This window comes from Apodemus sylvaticus, chromosome 22 (genome assembly GCF_947179515.1).
Source record: "Apodemus sylvaticus chromosome 22, mApoSyl1.1, whole genome shotgun sequence".
Classification (NCBI taxonomy): Eukaryota; Metazoa; Chordata; class Mammalia; order Rodentia; family Muridae; genus Apodemus; species Apodemus sylvaticus.
This window is the reverse complement of record NC_067493.1, coordinates 14,594,783-14,614,723: the sequence shown is the minus strand read 5'-3', so window position 1 is coordinate 14,614,723 and position 19,941 is coordinate 14,594,783. Positions and strand designations below refer to the sequence as shown.

The window sequence follows — 19,941 nt, the reverse complement described above, 5'->3', positions numbered from 1 at the left end:
AACTCATTCAGAAATGCTGTAGAAAGCTATACTTGGAGAAGTCTTAAATCCACCCCAGTCACACTCCAGGCTATTCTCCAGCTTTCCTACCTCTTACTCCATGGTTTGCAGTTTACTTTTATAAATGTTCTATAATAATATCTCTTTACATTTTCAGACCTTGTTTGCTTTTGGTCAGGGAAAGTATGCTGCTTTTTTTTTTTTTTCACAGCTTCTATAGAAATGCCAATGCCAACTCTATTTCAAGTCAACATGGCAGAGTATTGGGAAACATTTTTAATTAGCTATAATTGCACCTCAGATAATCCTCACTGGCTGTAACACTACCAATATGCAAAGCTAGGGAATGCCACTTAATGAATATGTAAATGTCTTTTTTACTCATTTGCATGGTTGCATAGTAAACAGTCATGTGGCTATATCCTAGTTTATTCAGTTAATCCCTAATTAGTGGACAAATTGGAAGTCTAATAACCATAAATTACATATTGAGAATGACTATTATCTAAAGCTTTGCTTTGAACCTTTGATCTTGTTTTTGTTTTTGTATTTTGGTTTTTGGATTTGGTTTTTTTGAGACAGGGTTTCTCTGTATAGCCCTGGCTGTCCTGGAGCTCACTTTATAGACCAGGCTGGCCTCGAACTCAGAAATCCGCCTGCCTCTACCTCCCAAGTGCTGGAATTAAATGCGTGTGCCACCATTGCCCGGCTGCTTCTGAACCTTTGTAAAACCAAACTTTAGAGATGATATTTACACTGGCTATGAGCTAACTGTAATAATTACTAACACTAAGACTAAATTTAAAACTGATTTCTCTGAGATTTGAATGTTGGTTATTTTGTTTATAGTTATAATTAGTTTGCAAGTTCAGTACACTCAATAATTATTTACTAAATATGCATAGTGTATATTTAAAACTTCAATGTCTAAGAAAATTTAGTGAACATTTACAGAAATGTATAATAAACAGGAATGGCAACTAAAACCTTAGTTGGATTTTCTTAGGCACAATAAAAGACAGAAGATTGTTCACGCACCACATGTCTCTAGAGCCGGTTACCTGTGGACCCTTCTGGTAAGATTTAAAAAAAAAAAATCTTAGTATAACATAGGAAAAAAGTGATTTTTTTTTAGATTTATTTATAATATGTAAGAACACTGTAGCTATTTTCATACACACCAGAAGAGGGCATCAGATCCCATTACAGATGGCAGTGAGCCACCACGGGGTTGCTGGGATTTGAACTCAGGACCTCTGGAAGAACAGTCAGTGCTCTTAACCACTGAGCCATCTCTCCAGACCGATTTTTTTTTTTTAAAGTTAATAACTTTAACTCATTTAGAATGAATTAGAAATGTATGCTAGAAAATGTATAACTATCTGGAAGAAAGAAAAGCAAGACAGGTGGGATTGGAGTGGAAGACTAAGGCTCCAGAGAAGACTCTGTTACTAGCCCATAAACACCCTGCAGGTTGGCGGGAGCATGTGGGCCCCACCACCACCCACCCACCCCCGCACATAACGACAGCCTGGTGTAAACATTAGCAAGAGCAAATCAGTCACCAGATCTGTCTCTCAGCACACACACACACACACACACACACACACACAGAGTACATGTATTTGTTGGCAAACAAACATACTTAAGTACTCTCTTTCCAATGCAGCTCAAGTAAAGAAAGGCAAGAAACCCAGAGCCCACATTTTACCTCACCTGTTCACGGGCTTCATTCTAAAGGGCCTCCTTCGAGACACTCAGCCTTGGGAAAGTCTTCAAGCAATCCTACAGTTTCCATCTTACCGGCTCACAAGGTTTCTTCCACAAGAACTGAAAGGACCAGACACTCAGTCATGGGCAGATCCACCAAAGTCTTTGTCCCGCCTTTCAAGATGAAAGCACAGTTTCACGGAGATGAACATTTTAATAGCACGGATGTTAATTTAGAGGGAAAGAACCAAAAGAGCACAGATAGCGACAGGGAAGACGGGAACAACGACATTCATCGGTTTAACAAAGGTGACTACCCCCCCAGAGGCCACTAGAATCTTAACAGGGAGGGAGGAGAAACCTTGAGGTATTATGCAACATTTGTTTGACATGGTTTTTGTCTTTTTGTAATAATTTTTAAAATTTTGATTTCTGTGTGTGTACAGGTATGTGAGCTGCCACACACCTGGAGGACAACTTTGGGGAGTTGGTTTTCTCCTTCCATCTTACATCTGGGATTTGAACTTGGGTCTTCAGGCTTGTGCACAAAGACTCTTACCTGCTGAGCCATCTGCAGCTCCTAGTTTTCGCCTTTTGATTAGAGCAGTGGTTCTCAACCTTCCTAATGCTGCAACTCTTTAATAGAGTTCCTCACATTGTAGTGACCTCAACCAGAAAACTTTTTGTTGCTACTTTATAACTCTAATTTGGCTACTGTTATAAACTATAAATGCTTGTGTTTTCCGATGGTCTTAGGTGACCTTCGTGAAAGAGTCCTTCAAGCTTCAAAGGGGTCACAACCACAGGTTAAGACACAAGAGTAGATCACGATGCTATTAATGCTATCCTCAGTGTTTTCTCCCTTTTGTGGTGATGAGTACTTTCCTAACCTTTTTTTAAGATTTACTTGTTTATTTATTGCATGTACGTAAATGCTCTGTCTTCATGCACACCAGAAGAAGACATTGGATCCCATTACAGATGATTGTGAACTACCGTGTGGGTTCTAGGAATTGGATTCAGGACCTCTGGTAGAGCAGCCAGTACTCTTAACCTCTGGGCCATCTCTCCAGCCCCAGACCTTTTTTTAACCTTTCAGCTTTTCTGAAGCCAAAGATTAGGTTCAAATTGTTTTAATGATTTCTTTCAAAGATAACTACTTTTCTTCTGGTTTTTTTTTTTTTTTTCTTAAACAAAAGGCAGGAGTTGGGGCTATTTCAGTGGATAAAGAGTTTGTTGCACAAGTGTAAAGACTTGAGTTCAGATCTCTAGCACCCATGTAAAATCCAAGTGTGCACTGCACACATATAACTCCAATGCTAAAGAGGTTGAAACAGGATTCTTAAAGCTGTCTGCCCAACCAGCCTGGTAAAATTGGTAAGATCTGGATTCAGTCAGAGGCCCTGTCTCAAAATCGAGAGTGTTGGATTAAAATATTCCAAGTTAATCTCTGGCCTTCACATACATGCATATACACACACATGCACACATATTCAGGCACGCACAAGACAAACATGATGGTGATACAAGGCCAGGCATGATGTTTTCAGGCCTCTGATGCCACCACTCAAGAGTTTTGAGTCAGAAGCATTGTGAGTTCCAGGCTAGTGTGGGCTACATTGCAAGATCCTGTTTAAAAAAATAAAAACCCAAATCAAAAAAGCCAAAACAGCCTCCCTTGGGAACTGTATAAACCTATGAAGATAGCCAGGTGGTGGTGGCGCATGCCTGTAATTCCAGCAGGAGGCAGAGGCAGGCGGATTTCTGAGTTCAAGGACAGCCTGGTCTACAGAGTGAGTTCCAGGACAGCCAGGGCTATACAGAGAAATCCTGTCTCAAAAAAAAAAAAAAAAAAAAAAAAAAAAAAAAACAAATCCAAAAAACCAAACCAAACAAACAAACAAAAAAAAAAACCCAAAAACCTATGAAGATACTGGAACAGAAAAAATGCTTGGAGTTCAGTGAGTTCAGTGTTAACTTAGGCTTGAGTGAGGCAAGAAGGCCATTCGGCATGGCTCAGGAATGCTGTGACCTGAGTTATTTTTATCATGTTTTTTTTTTCCCTTCCAAAACTGAAAACAACTACATGTACTTCTATTTGTTATTCAACCTGAAGACTTTAACAGGGATTAAGCTCCCTGTTCTCTGCATGTTGAATCAAAACAAACACATCTTTCATAAGACAGGCTGTGCCTTTTTGGGGAGGTTGGGACGGTAGGGACAGGGTTTCTTTGTTCAGCCCTGGCTGTCCTAGAATTTGCTATGTAGACCAGGCTGGCCTCAAACTCAAGAGATCCTCCTGCCTCTGCTCCCAAGTGTGGGGCTAAAGGTGTGTGCCACCAGCACTCTGTTTATTTCACTTGTGTAAACTGTCCTTTAACAGATCTAATGTCAAGCCTTCAGAATGCCAGAGACCTACAGGATACACGAATTAAAAACAAAGAAAGGCATCATCTGTGTCCGCAGCCAGGCAGTCTGTATCTTACAAAATCATCCACCCTGCCCCGGATCTCTCTGCAGGCTGCAGTAGGAGACAGGGTTCCTTCTGCATGTTCTCCTAAGCAGGTACACTGCGCTCCTAAGGGAAACTTCATGCTGTCAGCTGGAGTCTGCAAGTTGTTTTAAGAATGAACAGATTACTGCTGACCAAAGGAAGCGGGACCCTGCTTCCTCATCTGTCTAGAAGGGGCAGCCTCCCTCCTCTGCCAGGCTTGCCCTCCCTTACCAAAGCAATCTGTGCTGCAAAACTGCTGCTTGTGCCCCAGATCCCACTTGTCCTGATGGTACAGGTGCTCTGAGCTAGTCACGAGGGGAACCTAAGCAGCCTTGATTTAAGGTGTGAGTGACTGCTTTCTGAAGGTTCTGATATCTGATTCTAGTAAAGACATTACTGTTTGGTAGAATGTTCCTGAGCAGAAGGCTGGTAGTGACAGCAGTGATGCCAGCAGTGTGTGCTGAAGCTTTGTGTGCACTGGACACTCCTCTTAGAGCTAGCTTCACATGCCTCAGTGACCGATGGCTTCAGCCTTACAGCCTCCTGTGATTAGTGTGTTATCGTTTTGTCAGGCGAAAGGGCTAATGCACAGAGAGGGTTAAGTAACAGCCAAGAGGTAAGAGCCCAGAGTTGTGTTCTATCTAACACGCGGGTCTGACCCAGAGCCGCTGCCTGAAGGGAAAGACACCTGGTTGGTCATGCTTGTGTGAGAGGAAACACCCGACAGGGCCCTGCACTTTAGCTTCTGGATTCTAAAAGGCAATTATTGGCACCTGTTATTTGTACAACATAATGGGCTAAAAACATGGAGCATTAAGTGACTTTGGATGTCAGCCTGGTACAGGGGCCATGCTAATCTGTGATTCATTCAGTTTTCGTCTATATACTGCTGGAGAAGCGCAGCCTTCCACTGGGGAAGGCAGACATTGCTTATCTGCTTGTCCCCACAGTGCCTTCTTGTGGCAGATTTAAGGACAGGAAGATACAAGGGGAAATAAAAAGTATAACCAACTCCTGAATACATGAGCAGTTTATAAGCGTGCTTTTAGTACAGATGGGGGTTGTGTTGTTTTGTGTGTGCATGTCTGCGCATGTGTGTGTGTGCATGAATGTTTCATACCCAGTGATTTTCATATGCTAAGTACCACTTTATCATTGAGTGATGCTCCTGGGCCAGTTAGTTTATTTTATAGTAACTATTTTAGGACTTAAGTGAACAATTCTGAATAAGGTCAGTTTTGTTTATATTCTAGGTCTGTATTTGACTTTTATTTATTATGTTTTTCTATTGCTTCTTTTGTACAGCTCTATATGTATGGCGTCTCTAAAGAGTGCATAAACATTAACAGCAAAAACGCTGAGTATTTTCAGTTTGACATTCAGGATCATTTTGGTAAAGAAGATCTGTGTGCTGGCAAAGGCTTTCAGTTGGCAGATGGTGGATGGCTGATCCCCTCCAAAGATGGGAAAGCTGGAAAAGAAGAATTTTATAGGTGCTGTGTGGAGAAGAGATTTGTGTTAACTTACATATTCTTTCTCCTCTTTCTTTTCTTTCTTTGTGGCTCTTAAGCTAAAAAGTTGCTAGTCATTTTTTTAAAAAAATCTGGATTATTTCGTTAAAGTGTATTTTAATTCTCTAGACAGTCTTTTTTTTTTTTTTTTTTTTTTTTTTTTTTTTTTTTGGATTTGGTTTTTTCCAAGACAGAGTTTCTCTGTATAGCCCTGGCTGTCCTGGAACTCACACTATAAACCAGGCTGGCCTCAAACTCAGAAATTCGCCTGCTTCTGCCACCCAGAGTGCACCCAGGTGTGTGCCATCACTGCCCGGCCTCTCTAGACATTCTTTTGAAATCTTTTGAAAATTGAATGTGATTTATCCTGGGACTTAAGTATGTTTTTTTTGTTTTCTTTAAATTGGTTATATTTTTATAACCAATTTAAGGGAGAAAGTTCAATTTGAACTTGCTTTATGGTATTCCTCCATTTCTGTCATTTCCTCTTTCACTGTATATTTTAATAAAATTTAAAATTATAAGCACTAAAATGTAAACAAATATATAAATGTCAGTAATATAATCAGAAAAATCTCAGTGCTTACACATCAGCAACTTAGAAGTGTACTTTGGCTTACTGGTGTTTACGTACACAAGCTTCCTGCATGATCCTGCATGCACAAGACAGTAGTGACAGTTGTAGAATTTGATATTATTCTGTGTTTTTATTGTACCATATATTTCTTTGCTCAGGGCTCTGTGTGACACTCCAGGTGTGGATCCAAAGCTTATTTCTAGTGTCTGGGTCGCTAACCACTACAGGTGGATTGTATGGAAACTGGCAGCTATGGAATTTGCTTTTCCTAAGGAATTTGCTAATAGATGCCTAAACCCAGAAAGAGTGCTGCTTCAACTAAAATACAGGCAAGTTGAAAGGATGGCAGTAAGTGACTGTGCCCTTCACTGCAGTGTCCTGTATAGCTCCTGACTTTTTTTTTGTTTTGTTTTGTTTTGTTTTTGTTTTGTTACAAAACAGGGCTACACTGAGAGACAGGGTTTCTCTGTGTAGCCCTGGCTGTCCTGGAACTCACTCTTGTAGACCAAACTGGCCTCGAACTCAGAAATCCGCCTGCCTCTGCCTCCCAAGTGCTAGGATTAAAGGCATGTGCCACTGCTGCCCGGCAGCTCCTGACTTCTGTACCCAAAATGGTGTATGAACAGGTTGTGAGTGACAGCCCCCACTTAAGGCAGATCGATGTTCACATATCTGTGTCCCTTTTCCCCAACCCCTCTCTTTAACCCTTCAACATGTGAATTGCTAATTTAATCCAGTATTTAAAGATTGTTAATAAAACATTTTTGACTTTTCTTTTTTTATTTTAACAATAGAAACTGTATTTCTAGCTAAATTCTTTTCTTCAATAATTTATTCTTTTATTTACTGTACATCTTCATTACGGCCCCCTCTTCCCAGTCCCCCTCTTATAAGTCCCTCCTCCCAATAACCTTTCCCCTTTTCCTCAGAGAAGGGGAGGCCCACCTTGGGTGCTGTCCCACCCTGGGACATGCAGGACTAAACACATTCTCCCCCACTGAGGCCCAACCAGGCCATCCAGTTAGGGATAGGGGATCCAGTGTCAGGCAACAGAGTCAGAGATAGCCCCTGCACCAGTTGTTATGGGTTCCACATGAAGACCAAGCTACACATCTACAAATGTGCAGGGAGCCTAGGTCCAGCCTCTGCATGTTCTTTGGTTGGTGGTTCAGTTTGTATTCCAGCTAAAATCTTAAAAAATATCTTTTCAATATTTCTTTGATTGTTTTTTGTTTTTTGAGACAGGATTTCTCTGTGTAGCCCTGGCTGTTCTATGAACTGACTCTGTATACCAAGCTGGCCTTGAAGTCAGAGATCCCCTTGCCTCTGTCTCCTAAATGCTGGGATTAAAGGTATCTGTCACCATGCCTGGCTTAATGAACTATTTTTTTAAAATATTTGCTTATTTATTTATTTGTGAGTATGTGTGTGGATATGCACTCCTGTGTGCATGCATGGAGGCCAGAAGAGGGCATCTGGTGTCTTCCACTAGCATACTCTGCCTAGTCCTTCAAGGCAAGGTCTCTCTCTCTCTCTCTCTCTGAACCCACTTTCTTGGCTAGTATGGAAGCCAATCCCCAGCTATCTGGAGCTCGCTGTCTCCAGTGACCTCAGAGCTAGAGTTACAGGCATGTACTCGGCACTCAGCTTGTTATGTATGTGCTGGGATCTAAACTCTGTCCTCATGGTAGCGCCACAAGTTCTCTTGACTGCCATATTGTGTGTCTAGCCTGATGAACCAACTTCATTATTTTTCAAGTATTCTCTGGCTTTGTTTACAGTGAGATTCCAGGAGTACATTCCTAGAATCAGCATCTTTGTTTCCTTTTCAGATATGATGTGGAAATTGACAACAGCAGCAGATCGGCTCTAAAGAAGATACTGGAAAGGGATGATACAGCTGCAAAAACACTTATCCTCTGTGTTTCTGACATCATGTCACCAAGCACACATGTCTCTGAAACTTCAGACAGTAAAACTAGTAGTGAGGATGCCCACAAAGTAGACACGATCGAACTCACAGATGGATGGTACGCTGTCAGGGCCCAGCTAGACCCACCACTTCTGGCTCTTGTAAAGAGTGGCAGACTGACTGTGGGTCAGAAGATCATCACTCAGGGAGCAGAGCTGGTAGGCTCTCCTGATGCCTGTGCACCTCTGGAAGCCCCAGATTCCCTTAGGCTAAAGGTAAGCTAACTTATTGTACACTCTGGGCAAGGACCAGCCCATGACTCTGTTATATTCTAAAGAGGTAATTTATTTAAAATGTTGTATTTTTTTCGATCATAAAGGATAGAATTTCTTGACAATGTACTAGTAACGTAAGAAGCAACTTCTCCTAACAGTTTCTGGTGATTAGGGGAAGCAGAGCTATTTCTTGAGCTAAATGTACTTGCAGTTAATCAATAAGAGACAGTCTGTTCCAGAATGCCACCATCCCTGGCATTTTCCCAGAGGTTCTGTACACAGGACATAGATCTTCATGCTTACAGGGCAAGACCTTTAACAATTAAGCCATCTCCCACCCCTCACCTATTTTTCTATTTGAAATATTTAAACAACATTAATCCTTTGTAGCAGAAGTGTATGTGTGCGTGTGTATGTGTGTATATACACAGATATGTACTGCTAGAGGATCAGACCTTCTACATGCTGGGCAAGTGCACTACAGTAGATGACACCCCAAGACCTACAGTAGAAATATTCTTGAGGAATACATTATGTTGAAGTAGTTTCTCTTTTGTACAGTTTTTGCTTACTCACTTTTTTTGCCTTTATCAATCATCTTTATGAGATTATTAAAAGGAATTCAGTTTGTATTTAACTTTTTTTTTCTATCCTGGAATTCATTCTGTAGACCAGGATGGCCTTGAACTCAGAGACCCATCCACCTGCCCCTGCCTCTCCGGTGCTGTGATTGCATGTGTGCACCACAGACTGGCCTCTGTTTAACCTCTAAGTTGAGTTCCTCTTTCATTTGTGCAGATTTCTGCAAACAGCACTCGACCTGCTCGCTGGCACAGCAAGCTGGGGTTCTTTCGTGACCCCAGGCCCTTCCCTCTGCCCTTGTCCTCACTGTTCAGTGATGGAGGAAACGTTGGCTGTGTGGACATCATTGTTCAGAGAGTGTACCCTTTACAGGTATGGCGCCTTTTGAAGCTTACCATGTAATCTCTTTCTTTGGAGAGAATCTGAATGTTCCTTGCTGTTTTCAATACATTGTCAGTGGGTGGAGAAGACGGTGTCTGGATTGTACATATTTCGTAGTGAGAGAGAAGAGGAGAGAGAAGCACTGAGATTTGCAGAGGCGCAGCAAAAGAAACTAGAGGCCTTGTTCACCAAAGTCCACACAGAGTTTAAAGATCACGAAGGTAAAATGAATGGGCTTTGTGATACAACTTGTTATTTCTTACAGTGTTTTATAATTACATGAATTCTCATTGAGTAATTGCTGTTTTAAAACTTTTGCATCTGTTGGGTTTTTAACTTATAAATACCACACATACAAAGCAATGAAAACTGGACTGATCTCAATTGTCACTGTTTCCTTAGGTCATTGAGACAATGAAAGGTGACAGACCTTGGTGTTATAAAAGATTATGTTTTCATGTATTTCCCCAGAACTTTTCTGTAGTTGTATCATCTGTAGAAATATTAGGGGGCTAGAGAGCTGAGCCAGCAGTTAAGAGTGCTCTCTGGTCCTGCGGAAGACCTGAGCGGGCATCACCCACAGCCACCTCAGACTCCAGTTCCAGGGGATCCATGACTCCTCATGCCAGTGTCACGCTTTCATACAAACACACATGCACGCTTACTCAGAAGCGAATTCTTAAAACATAGATTGGACTTCCACTATCTGTTTATTTAAAACTGTCATTAGATTATGTCATTTTCATGAGTAAATGGATCAGTATGAGAAATAAGCTATTTAAGTTACAAGTTACAGTCAGTCCCCTGTGTCTGGTGCTTTAACGGTGACTCCAACAGTCGCCGCCATCGTCTTCTGCTGCTGCTGCTTTTCTTCCTCCCCTTCCTCTTCTTCCTTCTCCTCTTCTTAAAGGAAGCTATTGATAGATAGCTGTTTGTGTGTTTGTGTGTTTTTAATGTCTTCCTTCCTGTCACAGCACATGTACAGAAGTCAGGGACAGCTTGTAAAGTTGGTTGTGTCCTTCCTACCTTGTGGGTTCCAGGGATCAGACCCTGCTGTTAGGCTTGGTGACTCGTGCCACTGTCAGCTGAGCCGGCCTGCTGCTCTGTGTGCCTCTTTATTGTCTGCCCTCCCTCCTTTGGGTGCTTTTGTTGACTTTATGGTTTTGGCTCCCATGCTTTGGGTCTGGCTGATCAGTGATGCTTTCTTCCCTTCCTCCCACAGAAGACACAACACAGCGGTGTGTGATGTCCCGTGCACTCACACAGCAGCAGGTCCATGCTCTGCAGGACGGGGCAGAGCTCTATGCAGCTGTGCAGGAGGCACCAGACCCCGATCACCTTGAGGTGAGGAGGGACCAGATGATGAGCTTCAGTCCCCAGCCATCTGGGAAGCTTTCTCCTGCTGGCCATTATAGGAAGGCCATGTTGAAATATTGCATCTTTCAGGAGGATTTCTGTGGCAAGTTCTTGATTCTGCATCAAGTAGAGAATGAAAACGTTTGAGGGTTTCATGTATAACATTAACATAGTTTAACTTGCAAGCAAAAGACTGGTCGGTGAAGGCTCCTGCTGCCAAGCCTGACAGCCTGAGTTCACTCCCTGGGACCCAAAGGGTACAAACAGAGAACCAGCTCCTTCCGGTTTTCTTCTGACTTAGGCACACTCAACTTAAATATTTTTTTTAATAGTGTTTTTGAGACAGTGATTCTGTGTGTAACCCTGGTTGTCCTAGAACTTGCTTTGTAGACCAGGCTGACCTTGAACTCACAGAAATCTGCCTGCCTCTGCCTCCTGAGTGCTGGAACCAAAGACATGCACCACTACAACCAGATACTATATTTTTCTTTCTTTATAATGCAGGCAAAGCTTGCCTTTTAGCTAGCTGTGTGCCACATGTCTGTGTTTCAAGTACTCTAGGGACTAAGCAGCCAAATGGCAAGTTGTATGCCTGGGAGACATAGCAAAATTCTGTCTGGAGAGATGGCCTTGCTGTTAAGAACACTCAGAGCTCTTGCTGAAGTTCCTAGAACCTGTGTGAGGCAGCTCACAAATGCCTGTAGCTACAGGTACACGTGCACACATGAAATAGATGAATATACAAAAACTTCTTAGAAATTATATCTGCTGTTCCAAAAGGGGACTATTTGGTTTTTGTTTGTTTGGATTTGGTTTTTTCGAGACAGGGTTTCTCTGTGTAGCTGCCCTGGCTGTCCTGGAACTCACTATGAAGACCAGGCTGGCCTTGAACTCAGAAATCTGCCTGCCTCTGCCTCCCAAGTGCTGGTATTACAGGCGTGCACCACCACCGCCTGCCCGGCAGGAACTATTAAATTAAGTTTATTGGACTGCAGCAGTTAAGAGCATTGGCTGCTCTTCCAGAGAACCAATGTTCAATTCCCATCACCTACATGGCGGCTCACAACTGTCTGTAATCTAACTTCAAGTGATTTGACACCCTTACACATACATACATGCAGGTAGAACACTAACACACATAAAAAAATAAATCATTTTTTAACTAAGTTTATTACACAGGTAAGGATTAAAGCCACTGAGCCAGCTCTCCTGTGTCAGCTGTGCAGGTGCTGACTCTCTGTGCCTCGCTTGCAGCAGCTCCCGCACTGAGGCAGTGATAGCACACAAATTCTGACCTGCTTGGGAAGGTCAGGTGAGTTAGGATGTTTCCAGGCACTGATCCATCCTTCTGCTAATGTCCACGTCAGCCATTGAAATTTAGGTGCTGGTTGTGGTTAGAAGACACTCAGTAGTCAAGGTTTAGCTTAGCCCTAGGGAAGTCTGTCCCAGGGACTCTGGCAGTTTGAGATCCTAGAGCATTGTGTGATAGATAGGCTGAGCAGGTGTGGTCTGCTTTTGCTGGAGGTGTCCCTGCTAGGGTAGAAAGGACTGCTGTCGTGTCTGCTGTCTCAGTGTTTAAATGCCCACAGGCTTGCTTCAGTGACGAGCAGCTAAGAATCTTGAACAACTACAGACAAATGCTGAACGAGAAGAAACAAGCACGGATCCAGTCGGCATTCCGGAAGGCCCTGGAGTCCGCTGAGCAAGAAGAGGCTTTATCAAGGGATGTTTCCACAGTGTGGAAGCTACGGGTCACAAACTACAAGAAAAGGGGAAAATCAGGTTAGTATGCAAATTGTTTTTTTTTAATCTAGTTTGTTGAATTAAAAAGTGATCTTACAAATGACAAAGTATGAAACTCATGTAAAGCCGGGCAGTGGTAGTGCACGCCTGTAATCCCAGCACTCTGGGAGGCAGAGACAGGCAGATTTCTGAGTTCGAGGCCAACCTGGTCTACAGAGTGAGTTCCAGGACAGCCAGGGCTACACAGAGAAATCCTATCTCGAAAAAAAAACAAATCCAAAATACCAAAAGAAAAAAAGAAACTCATGTAAAATCAAATGAGTAAAATGGGCTACAGCACCCACCCACAGAGCAGGGGTGCCTTGGGTCTTTGTTGGTGCTATGTTTCAGTAAGTGGTCGCCAATGTGTCTACCTGTCCTGTCCTCTTTCTCTGAACAGCTCTGTTGAGTATCTGGCGTCCACCATCAGACTTATCCTCCCTATTATCAGAAGGAAAGAGATACAGAATCTATCATCTTGCAGTGTCAAAATCGAAGAGTAAATTTGAACAACCCAACATCCAGTTAACGGCCACAAAAAGAACTCAATATCAACAGCTGCCGGTCTGCACCTCTCCGTACACATTTTCCATCTTGATAAATGTAGAGCTCTTCTTGGAGCCTCAGTATGCTGACTCTCTGCTCTGCTTTCCGTAGGCTTCCAGTGAGACTTTGCTCCAGGTTTACCAGCCCAGGGAGCCCCTTGACTTCAGCAGACTGTCAGAGCCAGCCTTTCAGCCTCCTTGTTCTGAAGTGGATGTCGTGGGAGTTGTAGTTTCTGTTGTAAAACCGATAGGTAATGTACAGTCTCTCTAATGTTGCTTTTCAATGGTTCTCTTCAAAAACATTGCCTTTTAAAATTTGGCTTGGTTTTTTGTTTTGTTTTGTTTTCTGACACAGGGTTTTTCTTTGTGTAGTCCTGGCTGTCCTGGAACTTACTCTGTGGACCAGGTTGGCCATGAACTCAGAGATCTGCCTACCTCTGCCTCCTGAGTGCTGGGATTAAAGATGTGCCATCACCCACGGATAAACGTTATCTTTTTTTTTTAAAGATTTATTTATTTATTATATGTAAGTACACTGTAGCTGTCTTCAGACACTTCAGAAGAAGGCATCAGATCTCATTATGGATGGTTGTGAGCCACCACTTGGTTGCTGGGATTTGAACTCAGGACCTCTGGAAGAGCAGTCGGTGCTCTTAACTACTGAGCCATCTCTCCAGCTCAAACATCTTTTGTCTTTTAAGGTTTTTAACTAACAGCTAGTGGAGCTTCATTGATAGGCTTGATAAGTAGAGATGGGAAAGTAATCTTTGTACGTATTTATGTGTATTTCTCTGTATGTGTGTGGGTGTACTCGCATGTATGTGGAGGTCAGGGAACAGCCTGTAGGAGTCAGCTCTTCCTCGGTGGGGCCAAGAGATCAAACTTGAGATATCAGACTTGATATCCAGCATCTCTACCACGGACCATCCTCTTTCTCTCTCTTTTCTGTGGTACTCTCATAAGTAACCTCTTTGCCTTTTCTAGTGAGAGTTGGGAATAACCCATATCTGATTCATTCTGTTAAATCTTTCTCTGATTTGACACTTTGTCTTCCCCTCAATTAGACTTTCAAGTATCACTGCTTCCTTCTACAAACTAGCCTTACCTCCATTGTTTGGGATTAAAGGTGTGTACTAAGGGCGTTTCTACATTCCAGCCAGAGGGATTAAAGGTGTATGTTAGGTTGAGCCACACCACAACTAGAAACAGACTTTTTTTCAGTAAATAACACAATCTTAGAGTTCACAGTACGATCGAATATCCTGCAACAGCACTCCTCAGCACCTAACAGTGTGTCCACCACACAACTGGTTCCCTTCTGGGATACAGTGTTGTAAGGTCAGGGCCCTATCTCCGACCCTACAGTAGCAAGCACCATAGGACAAGCTTTACACCATGTGGTACATTCCTTGAACACCAGCTTTGCCCCTGTCTCTGGTCACTCCCTGTCCTTTCTGTTGTAACACTCTTTTGCTTTGTTTTGAAATGGCCAGGAACCAAGCGCGCGTCCTCTGGAAGAGCAAGCTCCCTAATGGAAGTGCTCACCCTGACAGCAGCTCTGCAGCCCTGCACCTGACAGCTCCAGAGCTTCACGCTGTGCCTTTCGTGTCTTTGCGCCTGCTCATTCCCTTGTCACTTGCCTCAGGAATGTCACTCGTGTGACAATACGTTTATTTCTGCTTTTATCATTGTATTTCCTATCTTTATTCATTACGATCACAGGCAGCTTTGTCTTTAATTTTGCTTTCTGCACACACTGTGCACATCTCACTTTGTCGTTTCACGCAGGAGTCTGTCCCGTCGTGGTGACATAACTCGTGCTGTCGGTTTCTGTAGTCCTGCAAGCTCCTTTCCATCTTACAGATCTGTTTTTTGTCCCTGATCCTGAGGGTCTAAAGTTTCATAGCAGAATCACTTTGAAAATCTAAAGAATGTCCTTGTTCTGTGGCGTTTTCCGTACAGGTTTCGTTCTGTCCTCCACTACACCTGCTAACCCCCCTTCCGCTCCATTCCTCCTTCCCTGTTGTGTTTGGTGAGTAGTGTCTGAGTGATGTGTGGTTTTTCTCTGACTGCTGTGTTCATCAGCCACATAACCATGTCATTCCGTGTCATCTGAGTCACACTGAGTCGCACACTGATTGCTGTAGAAGGCGGGTAGCTCTTTTGTGTAATCTATCAGTATGTATTGAGTAATTGCTCCATGCCAGGTGCACAGCAGAGAAGAATCCCTTCCTGGGAGCACTGTGGTGGGAGGAGGAGGTAACAAGCAAAACAATAGAGGGCCAAAGAGAAGAAATGACATCAGAGGAACTGACGGGGAGGGGACAGAAAAGACCTCACTGATAGTACCAGAAAAAACTGAAGAGAAACCTGTAGAGCCTGGGGAGAGTGGAGAGAGGCATAGGAGAACCAGGTGGATGGGTGCTTAGATATACTTTACAGTTTGTATTGATTTTTTTTTTTAATATTAAACCACAGTGTTACCACATAACCCAGAATTTCTGGCCTCGAACTCAGAAATCCACCTGCCTCTGCCTCCCAAGTGCTGGGATTAAAGGCATGCACCACCACCGCCCGGCTGGTGTAAAGATTTCTTGTTCACCAGATGTAATTGTTGTCTCAGAGGCTTACTGCTAAATAAGCTCATCCTTTCTGGTTATTTCTGAACAATAGCTAGCTGGTCAACTCAGCTATTCTGGCCCACACTCCTCTCTAAGCTGACTGATTCAAGCTGGCAGAAGCTTCTCTTGGCTTCTGACCGAATGGCTCAGCTTGGCTTCAAACTAACTCTGGCAGTCTGTTCTAATCCTCTGGCTCCTCATTCTCTGGCTAGTTCTGTCTTCACCTGTGTCTAGCTTGTTCTCTCTGTAACCTGTCTCTGTAAAACTGCCCCGGTAAAACTCACACGCTCTGTCCTTCCTGAGGAAGTCTCCCCTGCATCTGGCCCTCCTCTGCCCCTTCAGACCTCACCTGTTCGTTTGCTATTCAGCCTTCCTCATTCTTGGCTCAGAGCAGTAGAAATGTGTATGTTAGCTCTGCCTGCTGTTTTCTTCCTTCTTTTCTCAGCTGCCCAGAAAACCACTGTGTGGGTGTAACAGAGCTGCTCCCCTGTGAGTGAGAGCTCAGGAGGGTTGCAGCCAGCGTTTGACAGTTTCAGACAGCACTGCAGCCAGTGGCCTGAACTGTACACTTTTAAGTAGTGATTATTTATTTATTTATTTATTTATTTATTTATTTATTTATTGTTTTTCAAGACAGGGTTACTCTGGCTGTCTTGGAACTCACTCTGAAGACCAGGCTGACCTCGAACTCGGAGATCTGCCTGCCTCTGCCTCCCAAGTGCGGGGATTACAGGCGTGCGCCACCACCGCCGGGCTATGTCCTAGCAGTTCTAAAGACAATGACGACTGGCGTTTTCATCCTAGGTCTTGCTCCTTTGGTCTACCTGTCAGACGAATGCTTTAATTTATTAGTGGTCAAATTTGGGATAGACGTTAATGAAGACATAAAGCCACGTGTGCTGATTGCTGCCAGCAACCTCCAATGCCAGCCAGAATACACATCAAGAGTGCCGACTTTATTTGCTGGGAATTTATCCATGTTTTCTGCCAGTCCAAAGGAGGCCTACTTTCAGGAGAGAATCAACAAAATGAAACATGCTATTGAGGTGAGATTAGGGACTTGGAAGCTGAACCAACAGTTGCCTGGGGAGTGCTTTCAGCCAGTGAAAGCACTGAGCACATATGCTCATTCACACACACCCCATATGTGCCCAGTCACAACCTCCCTCCTCACCCCATTACTGGAAACTGGTTTTACATCCAATTTTGAGTGTCTCACCAGGTATGGTGGCACATGCCTGCAGGTCCAGACTACACACACACACACACACACACACACACACACACACAACCTGGGGTATATATATCAAGATGCTAGCTAAAGAACAAGCAAAAATGTGTCTCATTCTTCTGTTTTAAATGTTTTATTTTTGAAAGAAAACGCTTTCTGAGAACATGAATGTGTGAATTAGCAACTCAGGACAGGCTTTTCCAATTTATTCTCGTAGAATATGGATACATTTTACAAGGAGGCCGAAAAGAAGCTTGTGCACATGCTTAAGGGAGACAGTCCCAAGTGGTCCACCCCAAACAAAGACCCCACCCAAGAGCCCCACGCAGCCTCCCCTTGCCCTGCTCCAGATCTCGGTACAAGAGGTCAGTTACTGGTAAGTTAGTATGGAAGTAAGGGGTTTTGTATGTTCTAGCAAATATAGTAGAACTAAATTGCATTTAACCTGTGGTTAGCTTGCTGTGGCTGTTGTAGGCATAGGGTATGTGGAAATTGTATCTTATTTATTGAAGTATGAATGTAAAACTCCTGAAGCAAACTACATTGCTGGCCCGTCGAGAACATGTGCTTGCAAAGTCCTTTGCCAGCTCCTGTAGCCAGGAAATCTGGCACACAGCTGTTGCTTAGTTTCTAAACTCAGGTGACTCATTAATCACAGGAAGCCTGGTTGCCAGGGCTGGCCAGACTGGTGGCACTACTTAGCACCCTAATTCAATCAAGCAATCCTCACCCCAGACAAGAAAAGTCCTTGTTACAGTTGGGAGCCTGGCAAAGAAAGAAGCGAAACAGCTGCCTGTGACTCAGGACTAGAGAAAAGAAAGGTGTTAGAACCCCAGGCTGGTCCGCCGTGTTCTCTGGAGGGAGTCCTCTGACTTCCTTACTGTGTTGTAGCATGTGAGTACTTGCGTGCACACATACACACATGCACATGAGCAACATGTACATACACAAAGTAAGTGAATGCTCAGAAGAGAGGGTAGTTGTCGTGACGTGTGTATCCTTTTTAAAATGATTTTGACAAGCCTGTCATTTGGGGGGGGGGGTTGTAACACTTTTGGAAAGTTAAAGCATAAATGATGTAGTTTGTTTGTTTGTTTGTTTTTAATCTTATATTAGACTTACCCGTTAGCAATTGGATAAGAAAGAATGTGTCCTGTTGGTGTGTGTTAAGTATTTTTTAATGAAAGGTTAATTCTTATTTATTTATATACAAGTGTATATTATGATAGGCTCCCTTTTTTGTGTTTTGTTAGAGGATTTCACCTACTGGTCAGCAGAATTATCAAAGTCCTTTATCACATTGCACACCGAAAGGGAAGTCTACACCCCTGGCTCACTCAGCCCAGATGGCAGCAAAGTCTTGTAGTGGGGAGAAAGAGACCGATGACCCCAAAACCTGTCGAAAAAGACGAGCCTTGGATCTCCTAAGCCGGCTGCCCCTGCCTCCCCCGGTCAGTCCCATCTGTACCTTTGTCTCTCCAGCTGCGCAGAAGGCTTTTCAGCCACCACGGAGCTGTGGCACCAAATACACAACACCTATTAAAAAAGAGCCCCATTCCCCACGGAGGAGGACACCATTGCAGAAGGCCAATGGCGGTTCCCTTCCGGACTGTGATTCAGTAGCTGATGAAGAACTTGCCTTGCTCAGTACCCAAGCCTTTGTGCCTGACTCAGTGGGAGGAAATGAACAAGTGTTTCCCGGCAATTCCACAAGGACTGCTGGACCCCAAGGACATAACCCCCAGCCAGCACAGAGGTTGGACAGACACGTAGGGCCCAGATCCAGGAAGGAGTCTCTCGGGGACTGTAAAGACGACAGCAGTGGGAAATAGCTGCTGAGTCTTAGCCTCGCGGTTTGTAAGATATGTACAGTTCCAGACTACTCAGGAGTGTGCGTGTGACAAGACAGGAGTAACTGCACACTTACTGAAGCCTTCACTTGCGACTCAGATGCTCTACCTGGTTCTGTCTTGGTTGTACAGTAACTAATTTAAAAAGCTTAAGGACTTTATCACTACAAGTATTATTTTACATACAAAATAAACATAGCTTTGCATTTAGTTTGGGTCACTGCTAAGTAGGGTTACTTTAACTACATAGTCTAGTTCCTGTTTTTGAAGTTTTTTAAATCGGAACTCCTATGAAATCGTGTTCTTTCCTGCATGATTGGTTCTGCTAGAGCTCTATCCTGTCAGGATAAATAGCACAACAGTAAAGTTCACCTCCAGCCGGCTGTTCATCCTTGTCAGCTATAGGAGCCATCAGAATCACTTTCTATGGTTCCGGTGTAGTCTCTCAAGTTAGTCTAGCTAGAAATCTAGTCAGGCATAATGACACATGTCTGCCATCCCAGCACAGGGGAGGCAGAGAGGAGTCCCGTCATCCTTCACTACACAGGAGGCTAAGGCGGCCTGTTAACGACGTCCTTCCCTGACCACAGCCCCCTCCACAGTGGGCGCTCACTGAGCCTCGGCCAGAAAGCAAGCCTTCTACTCTTAGTGACTTAAATTCTGTTCACAAAATAATTCGGTCTTTATGTCCTAATCATTGTCCTAGAGACCGAACCAAGAGCAGAGTAAACAAGTTAAATAATAGGAATTATGCTACTTATAAAATTTAACTGTTTGTTTTGTTTTTTTGAGGCCCGGTTTCTCTGTGTAATCCTGGCTGTCCTGGAACTCGTTCTGTTGACCAGGCTGGTCTCAAATTCAGAGATCCACTTGTCTTTCTCCCAAGTACTGGGATCAAAGGCATGAGTCACCACCACCCAGCTGATACTTAACCTTTTTTCTTGTAAATACTGTCAAAAGTGCTCTTCCGTTTTCCCTTCTCTCAGGCCACCAGTTCTAGAGAGCTAGTACAGACACCTTTTACACAAACCACAAGCATCCACGCTGCATGAACAAAGTATGAAACTTTGCTACACATGCATATTTTCCTTCTGAAAGTGACAGTGGTTAAAGC

At 43.5% G+C, this 19,941-nt stretch overlaps 1 protein-coding gene and 1 pseudogene across 4 annotated transcripts in view; one reads left to right on the top strand and one right to left on the bottom strand.

Annotated features, from left to right (window-relative positions):
• Brca2 (BRCA2 DNA repair associated) overlaps positions 1-19,037 on the top strand; it is a 40,725-nt gene extending 21,688 nt beyond the window's left edge. For 2 of the 4 annotated variants that reach the window (XM_052168718.1, XM_052168722.1), the window contains 15 exons: positions 1,007-1,076; positions 1,670-2,019; positions 4,094-4,275; positions 5,510-5,697; positions 6,451-6,621; positions 8,125-8,479; positions 9,278-9,433; positions 9,519-9,663; positions 10,665-10,786; positions 12,388-12,580; positions 12,981-13,144; positions 13,238-13,376; positions 16,551-16,792; positions 17,195-17,353; positions 18,231-19,037. In XM_052168718.1, the coding sequence (XP_052024678.1) occupies positions 1,007-1,076; positions 1,670-2,019; positions 4,094-4,275; positions 5,510-5,697; positions 6,451-6,621; positions 8,125-8,479; positions 9,278-9,433; positions 9,519-9,663; positions 10,665-10,786; positions 12,388-12,580; positions 12,981-13,144; positions 13,238-13,376; positions 16,551-16,792; positions 17,195-17,353; positions 18,231-18,809 (3,215 nt within the window). In that variant the 3' untranslated portion in view covers positions 18,810-19,037. Of the gene's footprint in view, positions 1-1,006; positions 1,077-1,669; positions 2,020-4,093; positions 4,276-5,509; positions 5,698-6,450; positions 6,622-8,124; positions 8,480-9,277; positions 9,434-9,518; positions 9,664-10,664; positions 10,787-12,387; positions 12,581-12,980; positions 13,145-13,237; positions 13,377-16,550; positions 16,793-17,194; positions 17,354-18,230 lie in introns of those variants that run through there. The other 2 variants (XM_052168720.1, XM_052168721.1) reach the window with 2 other exon arrangements.
• Positions 188-341, bottom strand: LOC127673429 (uncharacterized; annotated as a pseudogene).
• Positions 19,038-19,941: the final 904 nt, after the last annotated feature.